This window comes from Oncorhynchus masou, chromosome 19 (assembly GCF_036934945.1).
Source record: "Oncorhynchus masou masou isolate Uvic2021 chromosome 19, UVic_Omas_1.1, whole genome shotgun sequence".
NCBI lineage: Eukaryota > Metazoa > Chordata > Actinopteri > Salmoniformes > Salmonidae > Oncorhynchus > Oncorhynchus masou.
In genome coordinates this window covers 31,266,054-31,282,548 of record NC_088230.1, presented here as the reverse complement: position 1 = coordinate 31,282,548, position 16,495 = coordinate 31,266,054, and the positions used below count along the sequence as shown (strand labels likewise).

Genomic DNA, 16,495 nt, shown 5'->3' with positions numbered 1-16,495 from the left:
GAGGTTGAAAACGCGCTGCTGCGCCTTCTTCACGATGCTGTCTGTGTGGGTGGACCAATTCAGTTTGTCTGTGATGTGTATGCCGAGGAACTTAAAACTTACCACCCTCTCCACTACTGTTCCATCAATGTGGATAGGGGGGTGTTCCCTCTGCTGTTTCCTGAAGTCCACAATCATCTCCTTAGTTTTGTTGACGTTGAGTGTGAGGTTATTTTCCTGACACCACACTCCGAGGGCCCTCACCTCCTCCCTGTAGGCCGTCTCGTCGTTGTTGGTAATCAAGCCTACCACTGTTGTGTCGTCCACAAACTTGATGATTGAGTTGGAGGCGTGTGTGGCCACGCAGTCGTGGGTGAACAGGGAGTACAGGAGAGGGCTCAGAACGCAGTTACCCTAGCTTTCTTGGGAACAGGAACAATGGTGGCCTTCTTGAAGCATGTGGGAACAGCAGACTGGGATAGGGATTGATTGAATATGTCCGTAAACACACCAGCCAGCTGGTCTGCGCATGCTCTGAGGGCGTGGCTGGGAATGGCGTCTGGGCCTGCAGCCTTGTGAGGATTAACGCGTTTAAATGTTTTACTCACCTCGGCTGCAGTGAAGGAGAGTCCGCATGTTTTTGTTGCAGGCCGTGTCAGTGGCACTGTATTGTCCTCAAAGCGGGCAAAAAAGTTATTTAGTCTGCCTGGGAGCAATACATCCTGGTGCGTGACAGGTCTGGTTTTCTTTTTGTAATCCGTGATTGACTGTAGACCCTGCCACATACCTTTTGTGTCTGAGCCGTTGAATTGAGATTCTACTTTGTCTCTATACTGACGCTTAGCTTGTTTGATTGCCTTGCGGAGGGAATAGCTACACTGTTTGTATTCGGTCATGTTTCCGGTCACCTTGCCCTGATTAAAAGCAGTGGTTCGCGCTTTCAGTTTCACGCGAATGTTGCCATCAATCCACGGTTTCTGGTTTGGGAATGTTTTAATCGTTGCTATGGGAACGACATCTTCAACGCACGTTCTAATGAACTCGCACACCGAATCAGCGTATTCGTCAATGTTGCTGTATGACGCAATACGAAACATATCCCAGTCCACGTGATGGAAGCAGTCTTGGAGTGTGGAATCAGATTGGTCGGACTAGCGTTGGACAGACCCCAGCGTGGGAGCTTCTTGTTTTAGTTTCTGTCTGTAGGCAGGGATCAACAAAATGGAGTCGTGGTCAGCTTTTCCGAAAGGAGGGCGGGGCAGGGCCTTATATGCATCGCGGTAGTTAGAATAGCAATGATCCAAGGTTTTGCCAGCCCTGGTTGCGCAATCGATATGCTGATACAATTTTGGGAGTCTTGTTTTCAGATTAGCCTTGTTAAAATCCCCAGCTACAATGAATGCAGCCTCAAGATGTATGGATTCCAGTTTGCAAAGAGTCAAATAAAGTTCATTCAGAGCCATCGATGTGTCTGCTTGGGGGGGAATATATACGGCTGTGATTATAATAGAAGAGAATTCCCTTTTTGGATAATGCGGTCGACATTTGATTGTGAGGAATTCTAAATCAGGTGAACAGAAGGATTTGAGTTCCTGTATGCTTTTGTGATCACACCAGGTCTCGTTAGCCATAAGGCATACGCCCCCGCCCCTCTTCTTACCAGAAAGATGTTTGTTTCTGTTGGCGCGATGCGTGGAGAAACCAGCTGGCTGCACCGACTCCGATAGCGTCTCTCCAGTGAGCCATGTTTCCGTGAAGCAAAGAACATTACAGTCTCTGATGTCCCTCTGGAATGCTACCCTTTCTCGGATTTCATCAACCTTGTTGTCAAGAGACTGGACATTGGCGAGAAGTATACTAAGGAGTGGTGCACGATGTGCCCGTCTCCGGAGTCTGACCAGAAGACCGCTTCGTTTCCCTCTTTTACGAAGTCGTTTTTTTGGGTCGCCGGCTGGGATCCATTCCGTTGTCCTGGGTTAAAGGCAGAACACAGGATCCGCTTCGCGAAAGTCATATTCTTGGTCGTACTGATGGTGAGTTGACGCTGCTCTTATATTCAGTAGTTCTTCTTGACTGTATGTAATGGAACCTAAGATGACCTGGGGTACTAATGTAAGAAATAACACGTAAAAAAAACAAAAAACTGCATAGTTTCCTAGGAACGCGAAGCGAGGCGGCCATCTCTGTCGGCGCCGGAAGTAGACTTGTACTGGCTGATGATCCAGCATCTCCTCTACTGACAAACCTAAGCATAGCACCTGTAAATGATACATAACAATACTATTATTAATTTCATCAGCTGCATCAGGCCCATTCAAACTGGCTCCCTCAGATTTCCTTTTATACATTTTCAAATATAAAATACTATTTATACTATGGCTTGGCTGAATACTGATGGTTATTATTTACTGAGAGATGTGCATCAATTATTGCCCAGTACGCCCAACTAATCAACATTTTAAATTCAATATATAAATAGTCAATGTCAATCCATGGCTTTCCATCTTGCATTAGTCCAGAGTTGTAACTAAACCTTGACTAGAGAGAGATGCACTGCCCAGCTAGGTTAGCAAATCAGACAGACTAGAGAGAGATGCACTGCCCAGCTAGGTTAGCAAATCAGACAGACTAGAGAGAGATGCACTGCCCAGCTAGGTTAGCAAATCAGACAGACTAGAGAGAGATGCACTGTCCAGCTGGGTTCGCAAATCAGACAAACTAGAGAGAGATGCACTGCCCAGCTAGGTTAGCAAATCAGACAGACTAGAGAGAGATGCACTGCAAGCTATCGCATCAACTTAACATTACTGTTATTTGCTGACATCAAACTTGGAGAGAACGCAAGTTTACCTGATCGCTGTTCCCACAATTCACTCTCGTGGTGTTTTTTTGTTTTCTTTTCGTGACCAGAAGGATAGTTCTGCTTCACCCTCTCATCTAAATTGTAAACACTGATACCCGCTTTGACACGAGAGGAAGGCGGGGCCCTTGCGTAATTTGCAGGTCCGCCAGGCTCTGTTAAGCTTGAACTCAACCAACCTCAAAGTTAATCTGAACAGCGCCCACATAGAATCATACAAACAATTTCAGTATAAAGACAGTAGTAGTAGGACAGCCACCAGCTATTAGTAACTGCACATCAACGGCAATGTTAGGACAACCAGCGTTATGCCTCGATCACACCGACAGTGTTTTTGAGCTAAATGGTACGCAGCATCATCTGAATAAACTCAGCAAAAAAATAAATGTCCTCTCACTGTCAACTGCATTTATTTTTAGAAAACTTAACGTGTGAATATGTGTACCAACATAACAAGATTCAACAACTGACACATAAACTGAGCAAGTTCCACAGACTTGGAGTGCCCCTGCTGACGATTATCCTTTTAAATCCAAGTCACATTAAGATTGATTTAAAATCGGAACATAACCAAACCTCATCACTTTATGTATTATCCCCCCTGTGGCAGGAAGTGACATCCCCAAAAACACAAATTATAAGCCTGAAACATTTAAATGGCTCTTAGCCTCCCACACATAGGCTACTGTCTGTCCCTAACACTGCAACTACATCTGAATCTGAAACTAAATAATATAAAATAGGAATATAAATTATTTAATTAAACAAATATATCACAAAACTATAATAACCTTGCAGCTGAAGGATGGGTCTGGAGAAATGTAACCACTGTCAAGTTCATGATATGATATCAACATTATAGTTTAACCGTGTTGTGAGGCTATACAGTGTTTGTTTACAGACATATATTTTTTTACAAACAAAGGAGCAAAACAAGATCATATTTTGGGTTCTGGTGGTGTTAGTTGAACCAAGCTCATGAGGCATGTGTATCTTATATTCTTCAAGAATCAATGTCTATGTACGGTTAATTTAATTTCAGTCCAAAAATGGATGTATCAATCACAGATTGCCCCTTTAAGAGGCCTAACGTATTTTTTTTACAATAGGCCCACATTACTGAGTTTACCCATTCACTAAATGTTTGACAACAACGTCTCCCTTCGCTCATCCAATCCAATTCAATACCCAAAGCCGATCAATATGAATATATTATCCTAGGTTGCGTCACACGGTATCCCACCCGCGCTGCTGCTTATCCAACCGCAGTGAACCCTCGTGCGGAGGCTACTTGATACTGCGCTTTGCAGGCTTCTATAGCAGCAGTGTGATGCATAGCCTAGGTGTGATGTTCTGCTGATGCACATGCTTGAAAATAACGAAGCTGAGTTTGTCTATTTGTGATGGTTTTTCTACTTTTCTCTTATCTTGAATTCGCATTTGACGCGCCGAATCTGGTCATTTGTTCGCGACTGAATTACCGTTTCCAAGAGTGGATGCTGGATACACGTGTTGGAGCATTTGTAGGATTTCTAAATTCTGAATGAAATGCAGGTAGGCAAAAAAACGTGAACATTTGACTTCAATTGGAAACTTTTCATCTGTTCTTATATTTCTGGAAAATATTTCTGGTTCGGTTTTCATACGGTTGCCCTGGTCTAAGCCAGTTGTTCAGCATGCCAATACTTTTGCTGTTATTTTTTGTCTTCTCTTAGGTCTGGTAAACCCAGTGACACAGTCCATTTGAGATGTCCGAAATCCATAATTATAATCAAAGTCGACCCAGCAGCACACGTGGCAGTGATTATGTGTGGCAGTATGAATATTATGATGATGACGAGCCCGTGTCTTTCGAGGGTCTCAAGGCTCATCGATGTGAGTGACATCTTATTTTACTAAACGACTGCCCTGGCCTCTTAATGAAACACTAGATAAGTCAATTGATAGAATGTGGGTGCACATTACATTTTGTCGGCGTGAATTTGTCGCTGTGCGTGTGTGTGTCTGCGCGCGTGCATGTTTGTTTACACTCCCACCACGTCTATCCTCTATGTTAATTAAGTTTCTATAATTGCATCAGGCAGCTGCTTCCCTAATTGTAATGCTCCTTTTTTCCAAATCAGTGGGACCCCACTGGGCACAGACTGGTTCAATCAACCTTGTTTCAACATCATTTGTCAACATATTGTGATGTGGAATCTATGTGGAAAATACAGTGGATTTGCAAAGTCATCAACTGTTGTTTTGAGTGAAAATTCAACCACAGGATTATGTCATTATGGTAACCAATTTTCAACAAACCTCATAAAATATGTTGAGTTTGTACCTTTGAAGTAACATCAGATACTCTATGCAATATCCTCTATAAGAAAAAAGTATAAACTGGATGGTTCGAGCCCAGAATGCTGATTGGTTGACGGCCGTGGTATATCAGACCGTATGACATGTATTTTTACTGCTCTAATTACGTTGGTAACCAGTTTATAATAGCAATAAGGCATCTCAGGGTTTTTTTGTGGTATATGGCCAATATACCACGGCTCAGGGCTGTGTCCAGGCACTCCGCGATGCGTTGTGTATAAGAACAGCCCTTAGCCGTGGTATATTGGCCATATACCACACCCTCTCATGCCTTCTTGCTTAATTATAAACTGGGCAGCACCTTCTACTGGAGAGTTGAGCCATCTACAGCTATCCCTTTGGTCTTCCATGCAGGGTTTTAACCAAGCCCAGCTTAAATATTTTTCACTGACTATTACCAATGTGAGAATGATTTGAGAAATCTACACCTAATAGATTCACTGTTGCGATCAAAGTCATCCCAAAGGGTATGTTTAACAGAGCAAATTAAATGTTACAATACTTCAATCATAAACTCAGCAAAAAAGGAAACGTCCCTTTTTCAGGACCCTGTCTTTCATAGAATTTGTTTCCCATGCTTGTTCAATGAACCATATACAATTAATGAACATGCACCTGTGGAACGGTCGTTAAGAGACTAACAGCTTATAGACGGTAGGCAATTAAGGTCACAGTTGCGAAAACTTATGGACACTAAAGAGGCCTTTCTACTGACTCTGGAAAAACACCAAAAGAAAGATGCCCAGGGTCCCTGCTCATCTGTGTGAACTTGCCTTAGGTATGCTGCAAGGAGGCATGAGGACTGCAGATGTGGCCAGGGCAATAAATTACAATGTCCGTACTGTGAGACGCCTAAGACCGCGCTATAGGGAGACAGGACGGACAGCTGATCATGGCAGACCACGTGTTACAACACCTGCACAGGATCGGTACATCCGAACATCACACCTGCGGGACAGGTACAGGATGGCAACAACAACTGCCTGAGTTACACCAGGAATGCACAATCCCTCCATCAGTGCTCAGACTGTCCGCAATAGGCTGAGAGAGGTTGGACTGAGGGCTTGTAGGCCTGTTGTAAGGCAGGTCCTCGCCAGACATCACCGGCAACAATGTTGCATATGGGCACAAGCCCACCGTCGCTGGACCAGACAGGACTGGCAAAAAGTGCTCTTCACTGACAAGTTGCATTTTTGTCTCACCAGGGGTGATGGTCGGATTCGCATTTATCGTCAAAGGAATGAGCGTTACACCGAGGCCTGTACTCTGGAGCGGGATCGAGGTGGAGGGTCCGTCATGGTTTGGGGCAGTGTGCCACATCATCATCGGACTGAGCTTGTTGCCATTGCAGGCAATCTCAAGGCTGTGCGTTACAGGGAAGACATCTTCCTCCCTCATGTGGTACCCTTCCTGCAGGCTCATCCTGACATCACCCTCCAGCATGACATTGCCACCAGCCATACTGCTTGTTCTGTGCATGATTTCCTGCAAGTCAGGAATTTCAGTGTTCTGCCATGGGCAGCGAAGAGCCCGGATCTCAATCCCATTGAGCACGTCCGAGACCTGTTGGATTGGAGGGTGAGGGCTAGGGCATCCCCCCCCCCAAAGACATTTCCGGGAACATGCATTGTGCCTGGGTGGAAGAGTGGGGTAACATCTCACAGCAAGAACTGGCAAATCTGGTGCAGTCCACAAGGAGGAGATGCACTGCAGTACTTAAACCCCCCTTTGTTCAAGGACACATTATTAAAATTATGTTAGTCACATGTCTGTGGAACTTGTTCAGTTTGTTTCAGTTGTTGAATCTTATGTTCATCCAAATATTTACACATGTTAAGTTTGCTGAAAATAAATGCAGTTCACAGTAAGGGGACGTTTCTTTTTTTTGCTGAGTTTATATTCAATTCTGTAATTTAGGACTAAAGCATTTAGGAAGTCATCAACAGCTATTGTTTAAATTCATCCTGGGATAAAATATATAGCCAATGTCTATAGGCCTAGGGTTTCATGCTTAGGTTTACAGTGCCTTGCAAAAGTATTCATCCCCCTTGGCGTTTTTCCTATTTTGTTGCATTTCCACCTGTAATTTAAATGGATTTTTATTTGGATTTTATGTAATGGACATACACAAATAGTCCCCAAAAAATTAAGTGAAATTTAAAAAATAACATATGGAAAAGTGGTGTTTGCATGTGTATTCACCCCCTTTGCTATGAAGCGTCTAAATAAGATCTGGTGCAACCATCTACCTTCATAAGTCACATAATTAGTCACATAATTAGTTAGATTGCACACTGGTAGACTTTATTTAAGTATCACATGATCTTAGTATATATACACCTGTTCTGAAAGGCCCCAGTGTCTGCAACACCACTAAGCAAGGGGCACAACCAAGCAAGTGGCACTATGAAGACCAAGGAGCTCTCCAAACAGGTCAGGGACAAGGTTATGGAGAAGGACAGATCAGGGTTGGGTTATAAAAAATCTGAAACTTTGAACATCCCACGGAGCACCATTAACTCCATTATTAAAAAATGGAAAGAATGACACCACAACTAACCTGCCAAGAGAGGGCCGCCCACCAAAACTCTCAGACCAGGCAAGGTGGGCATTAATCAGAGAGGCAACTAAGAGACCAAAGATAACCCTGAAGGAGCTGCAAAACTCCACCACAGAGATTGGAGTATCTGTCCATAGGACCACTTTAAGCCGTACACTCCACAGAGCTGGGCTTTATGGAAGAGTGTCCAGAAAAAAATAAGCAAACATGTTTGGTGTTCGCCAAAAGGTATGTGGGAGACTCCCCAAACATATGGAGAATGTACTCTGGTCAGATAAGAATACAATTGAGCCGATTTGGCCATCAAGGAAAACACTATATCTGGCGCAAACCCAACTTCTCTCATCACCCTGAGAATACTATCCCCATAGTGAAGCATGGTGGTTGCAGCATGCTGTGGGGATGTTTTTCATCGGCAGGGACTGGGAAACTGGTCAGAATTGAAGGAATGATGGATGTCACTAAATACAGGCAAATTCTTGAGGGGAAACCTGTTACAGTCTTCGAGATTTGAGACTGGGACGGAGGTTCACCTTCCAGCAGGACAATGACCGTAAGCATACTGCTAAAGCAACACTCTAGTGGTTTAAGGGGAAACATTTAAATGTCTTGGAATGGCCTAGTCAATGCCCAGATCTCAATCCAATTGAGAATCTGTGGTATGACTTAGATTGCTGTACACCAGCGGAACCCATCCAACTTGAAGGAGCTGGAGCAGTTTTGCCTTGAAGAATGGGCAAAAATCCCAGTGGCTAGATGTGCCAAGCTTGTAGAGCAATATGCCAAGAGACTTGCAGCTACAGTTGCTGCAAAAGTTGGTGGGGGGGGGGTGAATAGTTATGCACGCTCAAGTTCTGTTTTTTTGTCTTATTTCTTGTTTGTTTCACAATAAAAAATATTTTGCATCTTCAAAGTGGTAGGCATGTTGTATTAATCAAATTATACAAACCACACAAAAATCCATTTTAATTCCAGGTCGGAAGGCAACAAAATAGGAAAAATGGGGGTGGGTGAATAATTTTGCAAGCCGCTGTATATTAAATGGTATCGGCAAGTTAATAATACATATGTTGCATTCACTTCTCCATCTCATCCAAAAATCTCACCAAAACAATCTTACTGTATTTAAAGAGAGGGAATAAGAGAAACCTGAAAGACAGAGGAAGAGATGGAGATGCTGTAACATATTCCAACGCAGTGTGCTTGTTTTACAACTTAATGACTATTTACTGAATGGAACTGGGCCATAATCCCTTGTTGATCTGATGTTGCAGACTCCATCGTCATCGGCTTCTGGGTGGGACTAGCCGTGTTCGTCGTCTTCATGTTCTTCATCCTCACCCTGCTGACCAAGACAGGAGCCCCGCACCAAGAGTGAGTTGAAAACAGCCCCTCTTTCCCCCCTAAACCGTACAATCTGTCTACCCCATCTACGTTCCCCCTTTCCCCTGAAACCCTCTACCCGTTACCTCTTCCCCCCTTTGCTGGGAGCCCTTCAGGAAACCATGGACAGCCCCAGAAACTAGCATTGCAGTTTCAAGGCCTTTTTCTCAATTGTCTTAGTCTGTTCCCGCCCCGCCTCCTCTCCGTTATCTGCACTAATCTAAAATAATTGAGCAGGTGAAAGCCAGCCTAATGATGAGCTTCCACCATATTGTTTTCACCTGCCAAGTCTTTTCTAATCAGTACAAATGAAGGAGAAGACCAGAGGAGAGAACAGATTTTTAGACAATTGAGACAGAGCCAAAGACTGATTCCCTCGATCATATCCAACTGTCTTACCTACCGCACTGCAGAACAACTGTGGCTAACATTTTGCTTTTTGGTTAATATGCCATCAGCAGGATTTCCATTAGTAGATAATAAATAAGAATGAGAGGTATATGTCAAGGAGAAATCAGGAGCTTTATTTATCTGTTTATATTCATTTGTCTCTGCATCAATCCATTAAGTCTCACCTCTTGAGGCTGTTTCATGGCACTTTAGATGTAGATGGCTTGGCTCTGGAGTGGAAACACACTAACACTAGAGCTTCCATTAACACAAAACACTGGTGACACACTGGTGTGGAGGGAAGTCTCAATGGAAAAAGCACCATTTGTGCTGTCTTGCTCACTCCCATATGATTATTGGCAAAACAGCACAAACAGATCTGGGACCAGGTTAAGAAAGGCTACCTTTGGGGAAAAAAATAAAAATCTAGTAATCACCCAGTGAATATAATCTGTTCTCTCCATAATGTGATAAATCGTCAATCTGTGAAGATTATTTCTGAATTACACAATCTGATAAAGGATTCAATCAAATGTTGGATTATAAGACATTCAGGAGCTATATTGCTGTCCTCGAAAGTAATATAAATTCATTGACAAGTATTGCTCCTTCTGCTTTGTCCCTTCCCACTGGGCAACTGTTGAATCAACGTTGTTTCCAGGTCATTGTAACCCAAAAAAATCTATGTGATGACGTTGAAACAATGTGGGGAAAGTATTGGATTTGCAAAAAGTAAGGTCATTTTGTATTTTTTTTCCACCCAACTTTTAACCTAAATACAATGACATGGTGACATTTTTGTTGTTGATTTCACGTTAAATTGACGTTAGTTGACAACTCAACCAAATGTAAATCTAGACTTGAACTGACGTCTGTGCCCAGTGGGTTCTCCTCTTCATCTTGCTCACATCCACTTAACTTCTCTGCTCTTTCATAGACTTCTCTCTGCCCTCTCCTTTCATCCATACATCCTCATAATCTTTCCTAAAGTCCTATTAAATTGAATTTCTCTCCACTCCTAACCTTCCCCTCTTCTCTTCTACTAACCCTTCTCCTCAACTAACCTCTCCTCTCTTATCCTTTCCTCTCTCTCTAACCCCCTCTTCTCTTCTCTCCTTTTATCCTCTCTCTTCCCTCCTCTCTAACCCCCCCTCCTCTCCTCTCTAACCCCCTCTTCTCTTCTCTCCTTTTATCCTCTCTCTTCCCTCGTCTCTAAACCCCCCCCTCCTCTCCACTCTAACCCCCTCTGTGAGAGAGATGGCCAATACTCTAACACTTAAAAGGCTTAAAATCGGACTGAGAATGTCCTATTCAAAATTACTTTATTTAAAACTGCAGTAGCAGAGCAAGTTAAACATACAAAACTGTCAGCTAAAACGTATATGGCTCACCGTAGTTAAAGGTAGTTCTGAATACACAGGACATGGTGCTATAAACCCTTTGGCCAATAGTAGATTGTGAGCACTAACAGAACTTGCTTGATGTTGTTGATGGGGATAAGGCCGATATTTCATTGGTGTTTTCAAGTGGGACCCTTCCATCTTAAATGTTTCGTTGATGAGTCCACAGCATTTCCAGAAGGCTCAACAGTGAATTCTGGTATCCCAGAACCAGCCCCCTCTATACCTGCTCAATCTCCTCCCCGCTCCCTTTGAGGCCCATCTGGATTATTTTCTCTACAGCCAGAGCCACTGGCTACCCCTTTCAGCAGCCTCTGAAGTTGCCTTCATGTTTTGACATGAGGCTTGGCAGTGAATCCCAAGGTCCTTCAGCAACCTGGTAGTAGATGTTGCCACAAATCCACGACACCCAACCTCCATTGGGCAAACTCTTGCTTTCCAGCCTCCCTGCTCGGTATCTACTGCAAGCTCAGTCTCTTCCTCTCGTATGCCTCGTCCACCTTATCATCCCAAGGCACAGTTAACTTCACAAAGTAGAGAGAGCACAGAGACTGGGACCATAGTAGACCATAGTACCAGGTTTGGTCTTAGGTTGGTAACAGCTGTTGTATCTCAGATGGAACTGTGAGGCATTGGTCCACATCAGTCAGCATTTTCCATTCTAGGGTCGTATTCAGATTTCCAGCCTTTGTCCTTGGAGAGAGATTTCTCCGTTTTTGTTCTCCTCCGTGGACAAAGGCAAGGCATTGATGGTTGTTCACTTGGTTTCAAAGCTTCAGCTTGGCAGGATGGATGGACCTGTCAATGCTCTTGAGTCCTCTGATGGTCTCCTGCCTTAGCACCTGGGCTGGGTCTGTGACCTTGAGACTTGCATCATACCGTCATCACCTGGGCTGGGTCTGTGACCTTGAGACTTGCATCATACCGTCATCACCTGGGCTGGGTCTGTGACCTTGAGACTTGCATCATACCGTCATCACCTGGGCTGGGTCTGTGACCTTGAGACTTGCATCATACCGTCATCACCTGGGCTGGGTCTGTGACCTTGAGACTTGCATCATACCGTCATCACCTGGGCTGGGTCTGTGACCTTGAGACTTGCATCATACCGTCATCACCTGGGCTGGGTCTGTGACCTTGAGACTTGCATCATACCGTCATCACCTGGGCTGGGTCTGTGACCTTGAGACTTGCATCATACCGTCATCACCTGGGCTGGGTCTGTGACCTTGAGACTTGCATCATACCGTCATCACCTGGGCTGGGTCTGTGACCTTGAGACTTGCATCATACCGTCATCACCTGGGCTGGGTCTGTGTCCTTGAGACTTGCATCATACCGTCATCACCTGGGCTGGGTCTGTGTCCTTGAGACTTGCATCATACCGTCATCACCTGGGCTGGGTCTGTGACCTTGAGACTTGCATCATACCGTCATCACCTGGGCTGGGTCTGTGACCTTGAGACTTGCATCATACCGTCATCACCTGGGCTGGGTCTGTGACCTTGAGACTTGCATCATACCGTCATCACCTGGGCTGGGTCTGTGACCTTGAGACTTGCATCATACCGTCATCACCTGGGCTGGGTCTGTGACCTTGCGGCTTGCATCATACAATACTTCCAAGGGTTTTTATGGGCTGCTCTGTTGGTATTGGCTCATCATTGAAACCTTTGTCAGACAGTTTACCTTTAGTGATAGACATGCTTCTTGATTTGCAAGGTATTTATTCAATCTTCATTCTGGCCCACTTGAAGTTATCCAAGCAGGCACCTGGTGCATGCTGCAGTAGTGGTCATGGTTGTTGTCTTGTCTTTGGCTATGCCGGATTAAGTGATATATGACATGCTATTCTATAAAATAATTTGTTTTTTTTCCAGGTGATCCTCCAGTTCTTGCTTTTAGAGTTATGCTTTTTTCCTTGGTGAAAAGCGCTTTGATGAATTTGAAAGGGATAATTAAATGAACCCACCTGGTGTCCCAGGTCTAAATCAGTCCCTGAGTAGAGGGGAACAATGAATAAACGCAGTGGAACTGGCTTTGAGGTCCAGAGTTTAGTTTGAGGACTCTAAACCATAGGTTTATACCCACGTTTTTGTTCTTGCTGGATGGGCTCAATACACTCCACATTTGATGTTTATGTGCTTGAGTTAGCCTGCTCAGAGACAGGGGTACTGATATTCTGCAAACTTTGGTTTTGCTCGATTTACTGAACATTCGACTGACTTAAATGACTTCTCAAGAAGTACTGATCAATGCGAGGCACCTGTTCTCCCTCCTCCAAGCACATTCTACTGACACCAACATTCTGGCACACCTACTTTAAGATGGCAGGTGACCCAATTACTGAGCTGAAACCCGTGTCAATTGCCGACTTCCATTAACTGGACCAATAGAAACAGTTGACAATGAACACGACTGCAATTGGTTGAAAATGATGGAAAATACCTAGTTAGGTACGTTTGGCTCTATAAAAACTTGGAATAAAAACACTTTAAAATGAAGGTCTCTATTGAAGGCCTCTCTTTCGCACCCTCCCTCTCTCCTCTCCTCGTAACATCTCGCTCTCTATTCTCCCTCCCCAACAGAAACCCGGATCCGTGCGAGAAGCGCCACCGGCTGGGGAACTGCGTCGTGGACATCCACTGCCCCCAGGGGGACTCCCTGGCCGACGAGGACAAGGCCTTCTCGCGCCCCCTTCTGGACGAATCACGCTCCTTCTTCTACATCAGCAAGGAGAAGCAGGGGAGAGGGGGTGGATGTGGGCCGCATAGGGTCCGTGGGAGTCTGGGAGGACGCAGCTCCTTCGGGTTGGAGGAGATGGGGGAGGCGGGGGAAGCCAGCAAGCGGGGAGACGACGGTATCGACCTCCAGGGACTTCCAGAGGAGGGAAAGTCAGAGAGGGAACACAGCTTCCTGTCGCACCACTTCGACATTCCCAACTTTGTGAATTCAGAGGACAGCTCAATGACGGGAGAGGATGATCTGCTGCTCTGTGAGCCGCCCACCCTCCTGGACAGCCAATCGTGTGTTCAGGATGGCCACCACGTAATCAGCTGAGGCCCCGCCCCCTCCAAATCAAATCAAATTTATTTATATAGCCCTTCGTACATCAGCTGATATCTCAAAGTGCTGTACAGAAACCCAGCCTAAAACCCCAAACAGCAAGCAATGCAGGTGTAGAAGCACGTCATTGACATCATTATTGGAGATATGTTACCATAGCTGCTAATGAATTGCAATACTTGAGTTCCAAATGGCCTCTTCTCATTTCTTTTATAGGAGTGTGGACTAACAGGTACTGTAAAGTCACACTGACCTCACCCATGACTACCAGCATTGTGTTCATTAGGGCATACAACAAAAAACATTTTGCAACATAAAAACAAACATTTGTGTTTCTTAATGGACAATTCCAGTTAGTCCCGCCCTGTTTCAGTCCATTTTCCTGTGTTTGGTGCCTCATGAACATGACCTAGCTCTTTTCCATCTGGCTATTGGCTGGAAATACTCTCTACAAACCACCATCAGCCCCTGGTGAACCTTACTTGTTAGCTTGTACTAATAGGTTGACACAGGGTGACATTGTTTTCTGCAAGGGAGAATATTCTCAAGTGGAAACTGCAGCGTCTTTTTTTAAACCTTTATTTAATTAAGCAAGTTTAGTTAAGAACAAATTCTTATTTACAATGATGGCCTAGGAACATTGGGTTAACTGCCTTGTTCAGGGGCAGAACGACAGCTTTCTACGTTGTCAGCTCGGGGATTCGATCTAGCAACCTCCCGGTTACTAGTCCAATGCTCTAACCACTAGGCTTCCTGCCGCACCAAACCATCACAAACCATTACATTATCTTAATGGCTAACTCATGAATTCATTTTATAAGTATGGGCTGGATGACACTACACTGGAGAGATGAGATGCCTCTTTATGAGAAACCATCTCATAAAGATTGAATGAAAAAGCAGAGAGGGGGTTGGAGTAGAGCGAGAGAGAGAGAGAGAGAGAGAGACTGTGTGGAATACATATTTATGAACACTTGTCTTCCGTTGCCCTTGTCGTATCTTGACTGAGAAATGTTCCAGACAGAAACATCATCAGACACTAAAGAAGCAGGTTCTAAATGTATAAATGCATGTATAAATACTGTTCATGTATAGATGATTATACAGGTAATATAAACCATCAGCCATGAGTCTCCGTGTGTTTTTCGTTTACAGGTATATTACACTAGCATAGCATAGACAGCTAATTAAAGTCTTCGGCCAGCTTCAGAACCGGCAGCTGCATCTAATCTAAGCTTTGTTTGCTTTATGAAAGAACAGAAAAAACAAGCCTTTCATAATACAAACACATTAGTCAATAACAAGATGACAATACAAGGTACAAGGAGATTGTCTCATTGTAAGTTAGAGGAGATGTCATCCTGCATTCATCTTGCAAAGACTAGCCTGCGTCCCAAATGGCACCCTATTCCCTTTAGTGCACATTGCACACTAAGTAGTGATTGGTTGCAATTTGGGACACATACAAAGAGGTGTGTGGCGAATACAAGTGAGCCGATCAGCATTAGATGTCAATTAATGCATTCAAACCAGGAGACTTGATGCTGACAAACAAGGGAGGGAGGGAGGTACAAACACTAAACCTGCCATCTACACTCTTAGAAATAAAGGTGCTATCTAGAACATAATACGGTTCTTCAACTCTCCCCATAAGAGAAACCATTGAAGAACCCTAGTTGGTTCCAAGTAGAACCATTTTGGTTCTATATACACTACATGACCAAAAGTATGCTCATTGAACCTCTGATTCCAAGATGATGTGCATTAATGTGGAGTTGGTCCCCCCTTTGCTGCTATAACAGCCTCCACTCTTCTGGGAAGGCTTTCCACTAGATGCTGGAACATTGCTGTGGGGACTTGCTTCCATTCAGCCACAAGAGCATTAGTGAGGTCGGGCTCTGATGTTGGGCGATTAGGCCTGGCTCGCAGTCGGTGTTCCAAATCATCCCAAATGTGTTCGATGGGGTTGAGGTCAGGGCTCTGTGCAGGCCAGTCAAACTTTATGCACGGGGGCAGTTAGGATCACCACTTAATTTTAAGAATGTGAAATTTCAGAATAATAGTAGAGAGAATGATTTATTTCAGCTTTGTTTTCTTTCATCACATTCCCAGTGGGTCAGAAGTTTACATACACTCAATTAGTATTTGGTAGCATTGCCTTTAAATTGTTTAACTTCGGTCAAATGTTTCGGGTAGCCTTCCACAAGCTTCCCACAAGAATTTTGGCCCATTCCTCCTGACAGAGCTGATGTAACTGAGTCAGGTTTGTAGGCCTCCTTGCTCGCACACGCTTTTTCAGTTCTGGCAACACATTTTCTATAGGATTGAGGTCAGGGCTTTGTGATGGCCAGTCCAATACCTTGACTTTGTTGTCCTTAAGCCATTTTGCCACAACTTTGGAAGTATGCTTGGGGTCATTGTCCATTTGGACAACAAACATAACTATGGTCATTATGGCCAAACAGTTCTATTTTGTTTCATCAGACCAGAGGACAT

The 16,495-nt window shown here is 44.3% G+C and overlaps 1 protein-coding gene across 1 annotated transcript; it reads left to right on the top strand.

Moving 5' to 3' along the window:
* Positions 1 to 4,560: 4,560 nt before the first annotated feature.
* On the top strand, positions 4,561 to 15,066 carry LOC135505595 (melanocortin-2 receptor accessory protein 2A-like). The gene is made up of 3 exons (XM_064924659.1): positions 4,561 to 4,714; positions 9,035 to 9,134; positions 13,522 to 15,066. Exons 1-3 carry the CDS (start codon positions 4,588 to 4,590, stop codon positions 13,991 to 13,993), a joined length of 699 nt encoding a protein of 232 aa, XP_064780731.1. The 5' UTR covers positions 4,561 to 4,587; the 3' UTR covers positions 13,994 to 15,066.
* The last annotated feature ends 1,429 nt before the right edge of the window (positions 15,067 to 16,495 follow it).

Coding starts and splice junctions, on each gene's coding strand:
- LOC135505595 (XM_064924659.1), top strand. CDS start 4,588: ATGTCCGAAATCCATAATTATAATCAAAGTCGACCCAGCAGCACACGT. Junction 4,715..9,034: donor GGGTCTCAAGGCTCATCGAT/GTGAGTGACATC, acceptor CTGATGTTGCAG/ACTCCATCGTCATCGGCTTC. Junction 9,135..13,521: donor ACAGGAGCCCCGCACCAAGA/GTGAGTTGAAAA, acceptor CCTCCCCAACAG/AAACCCGGATCCGTGCGAGA.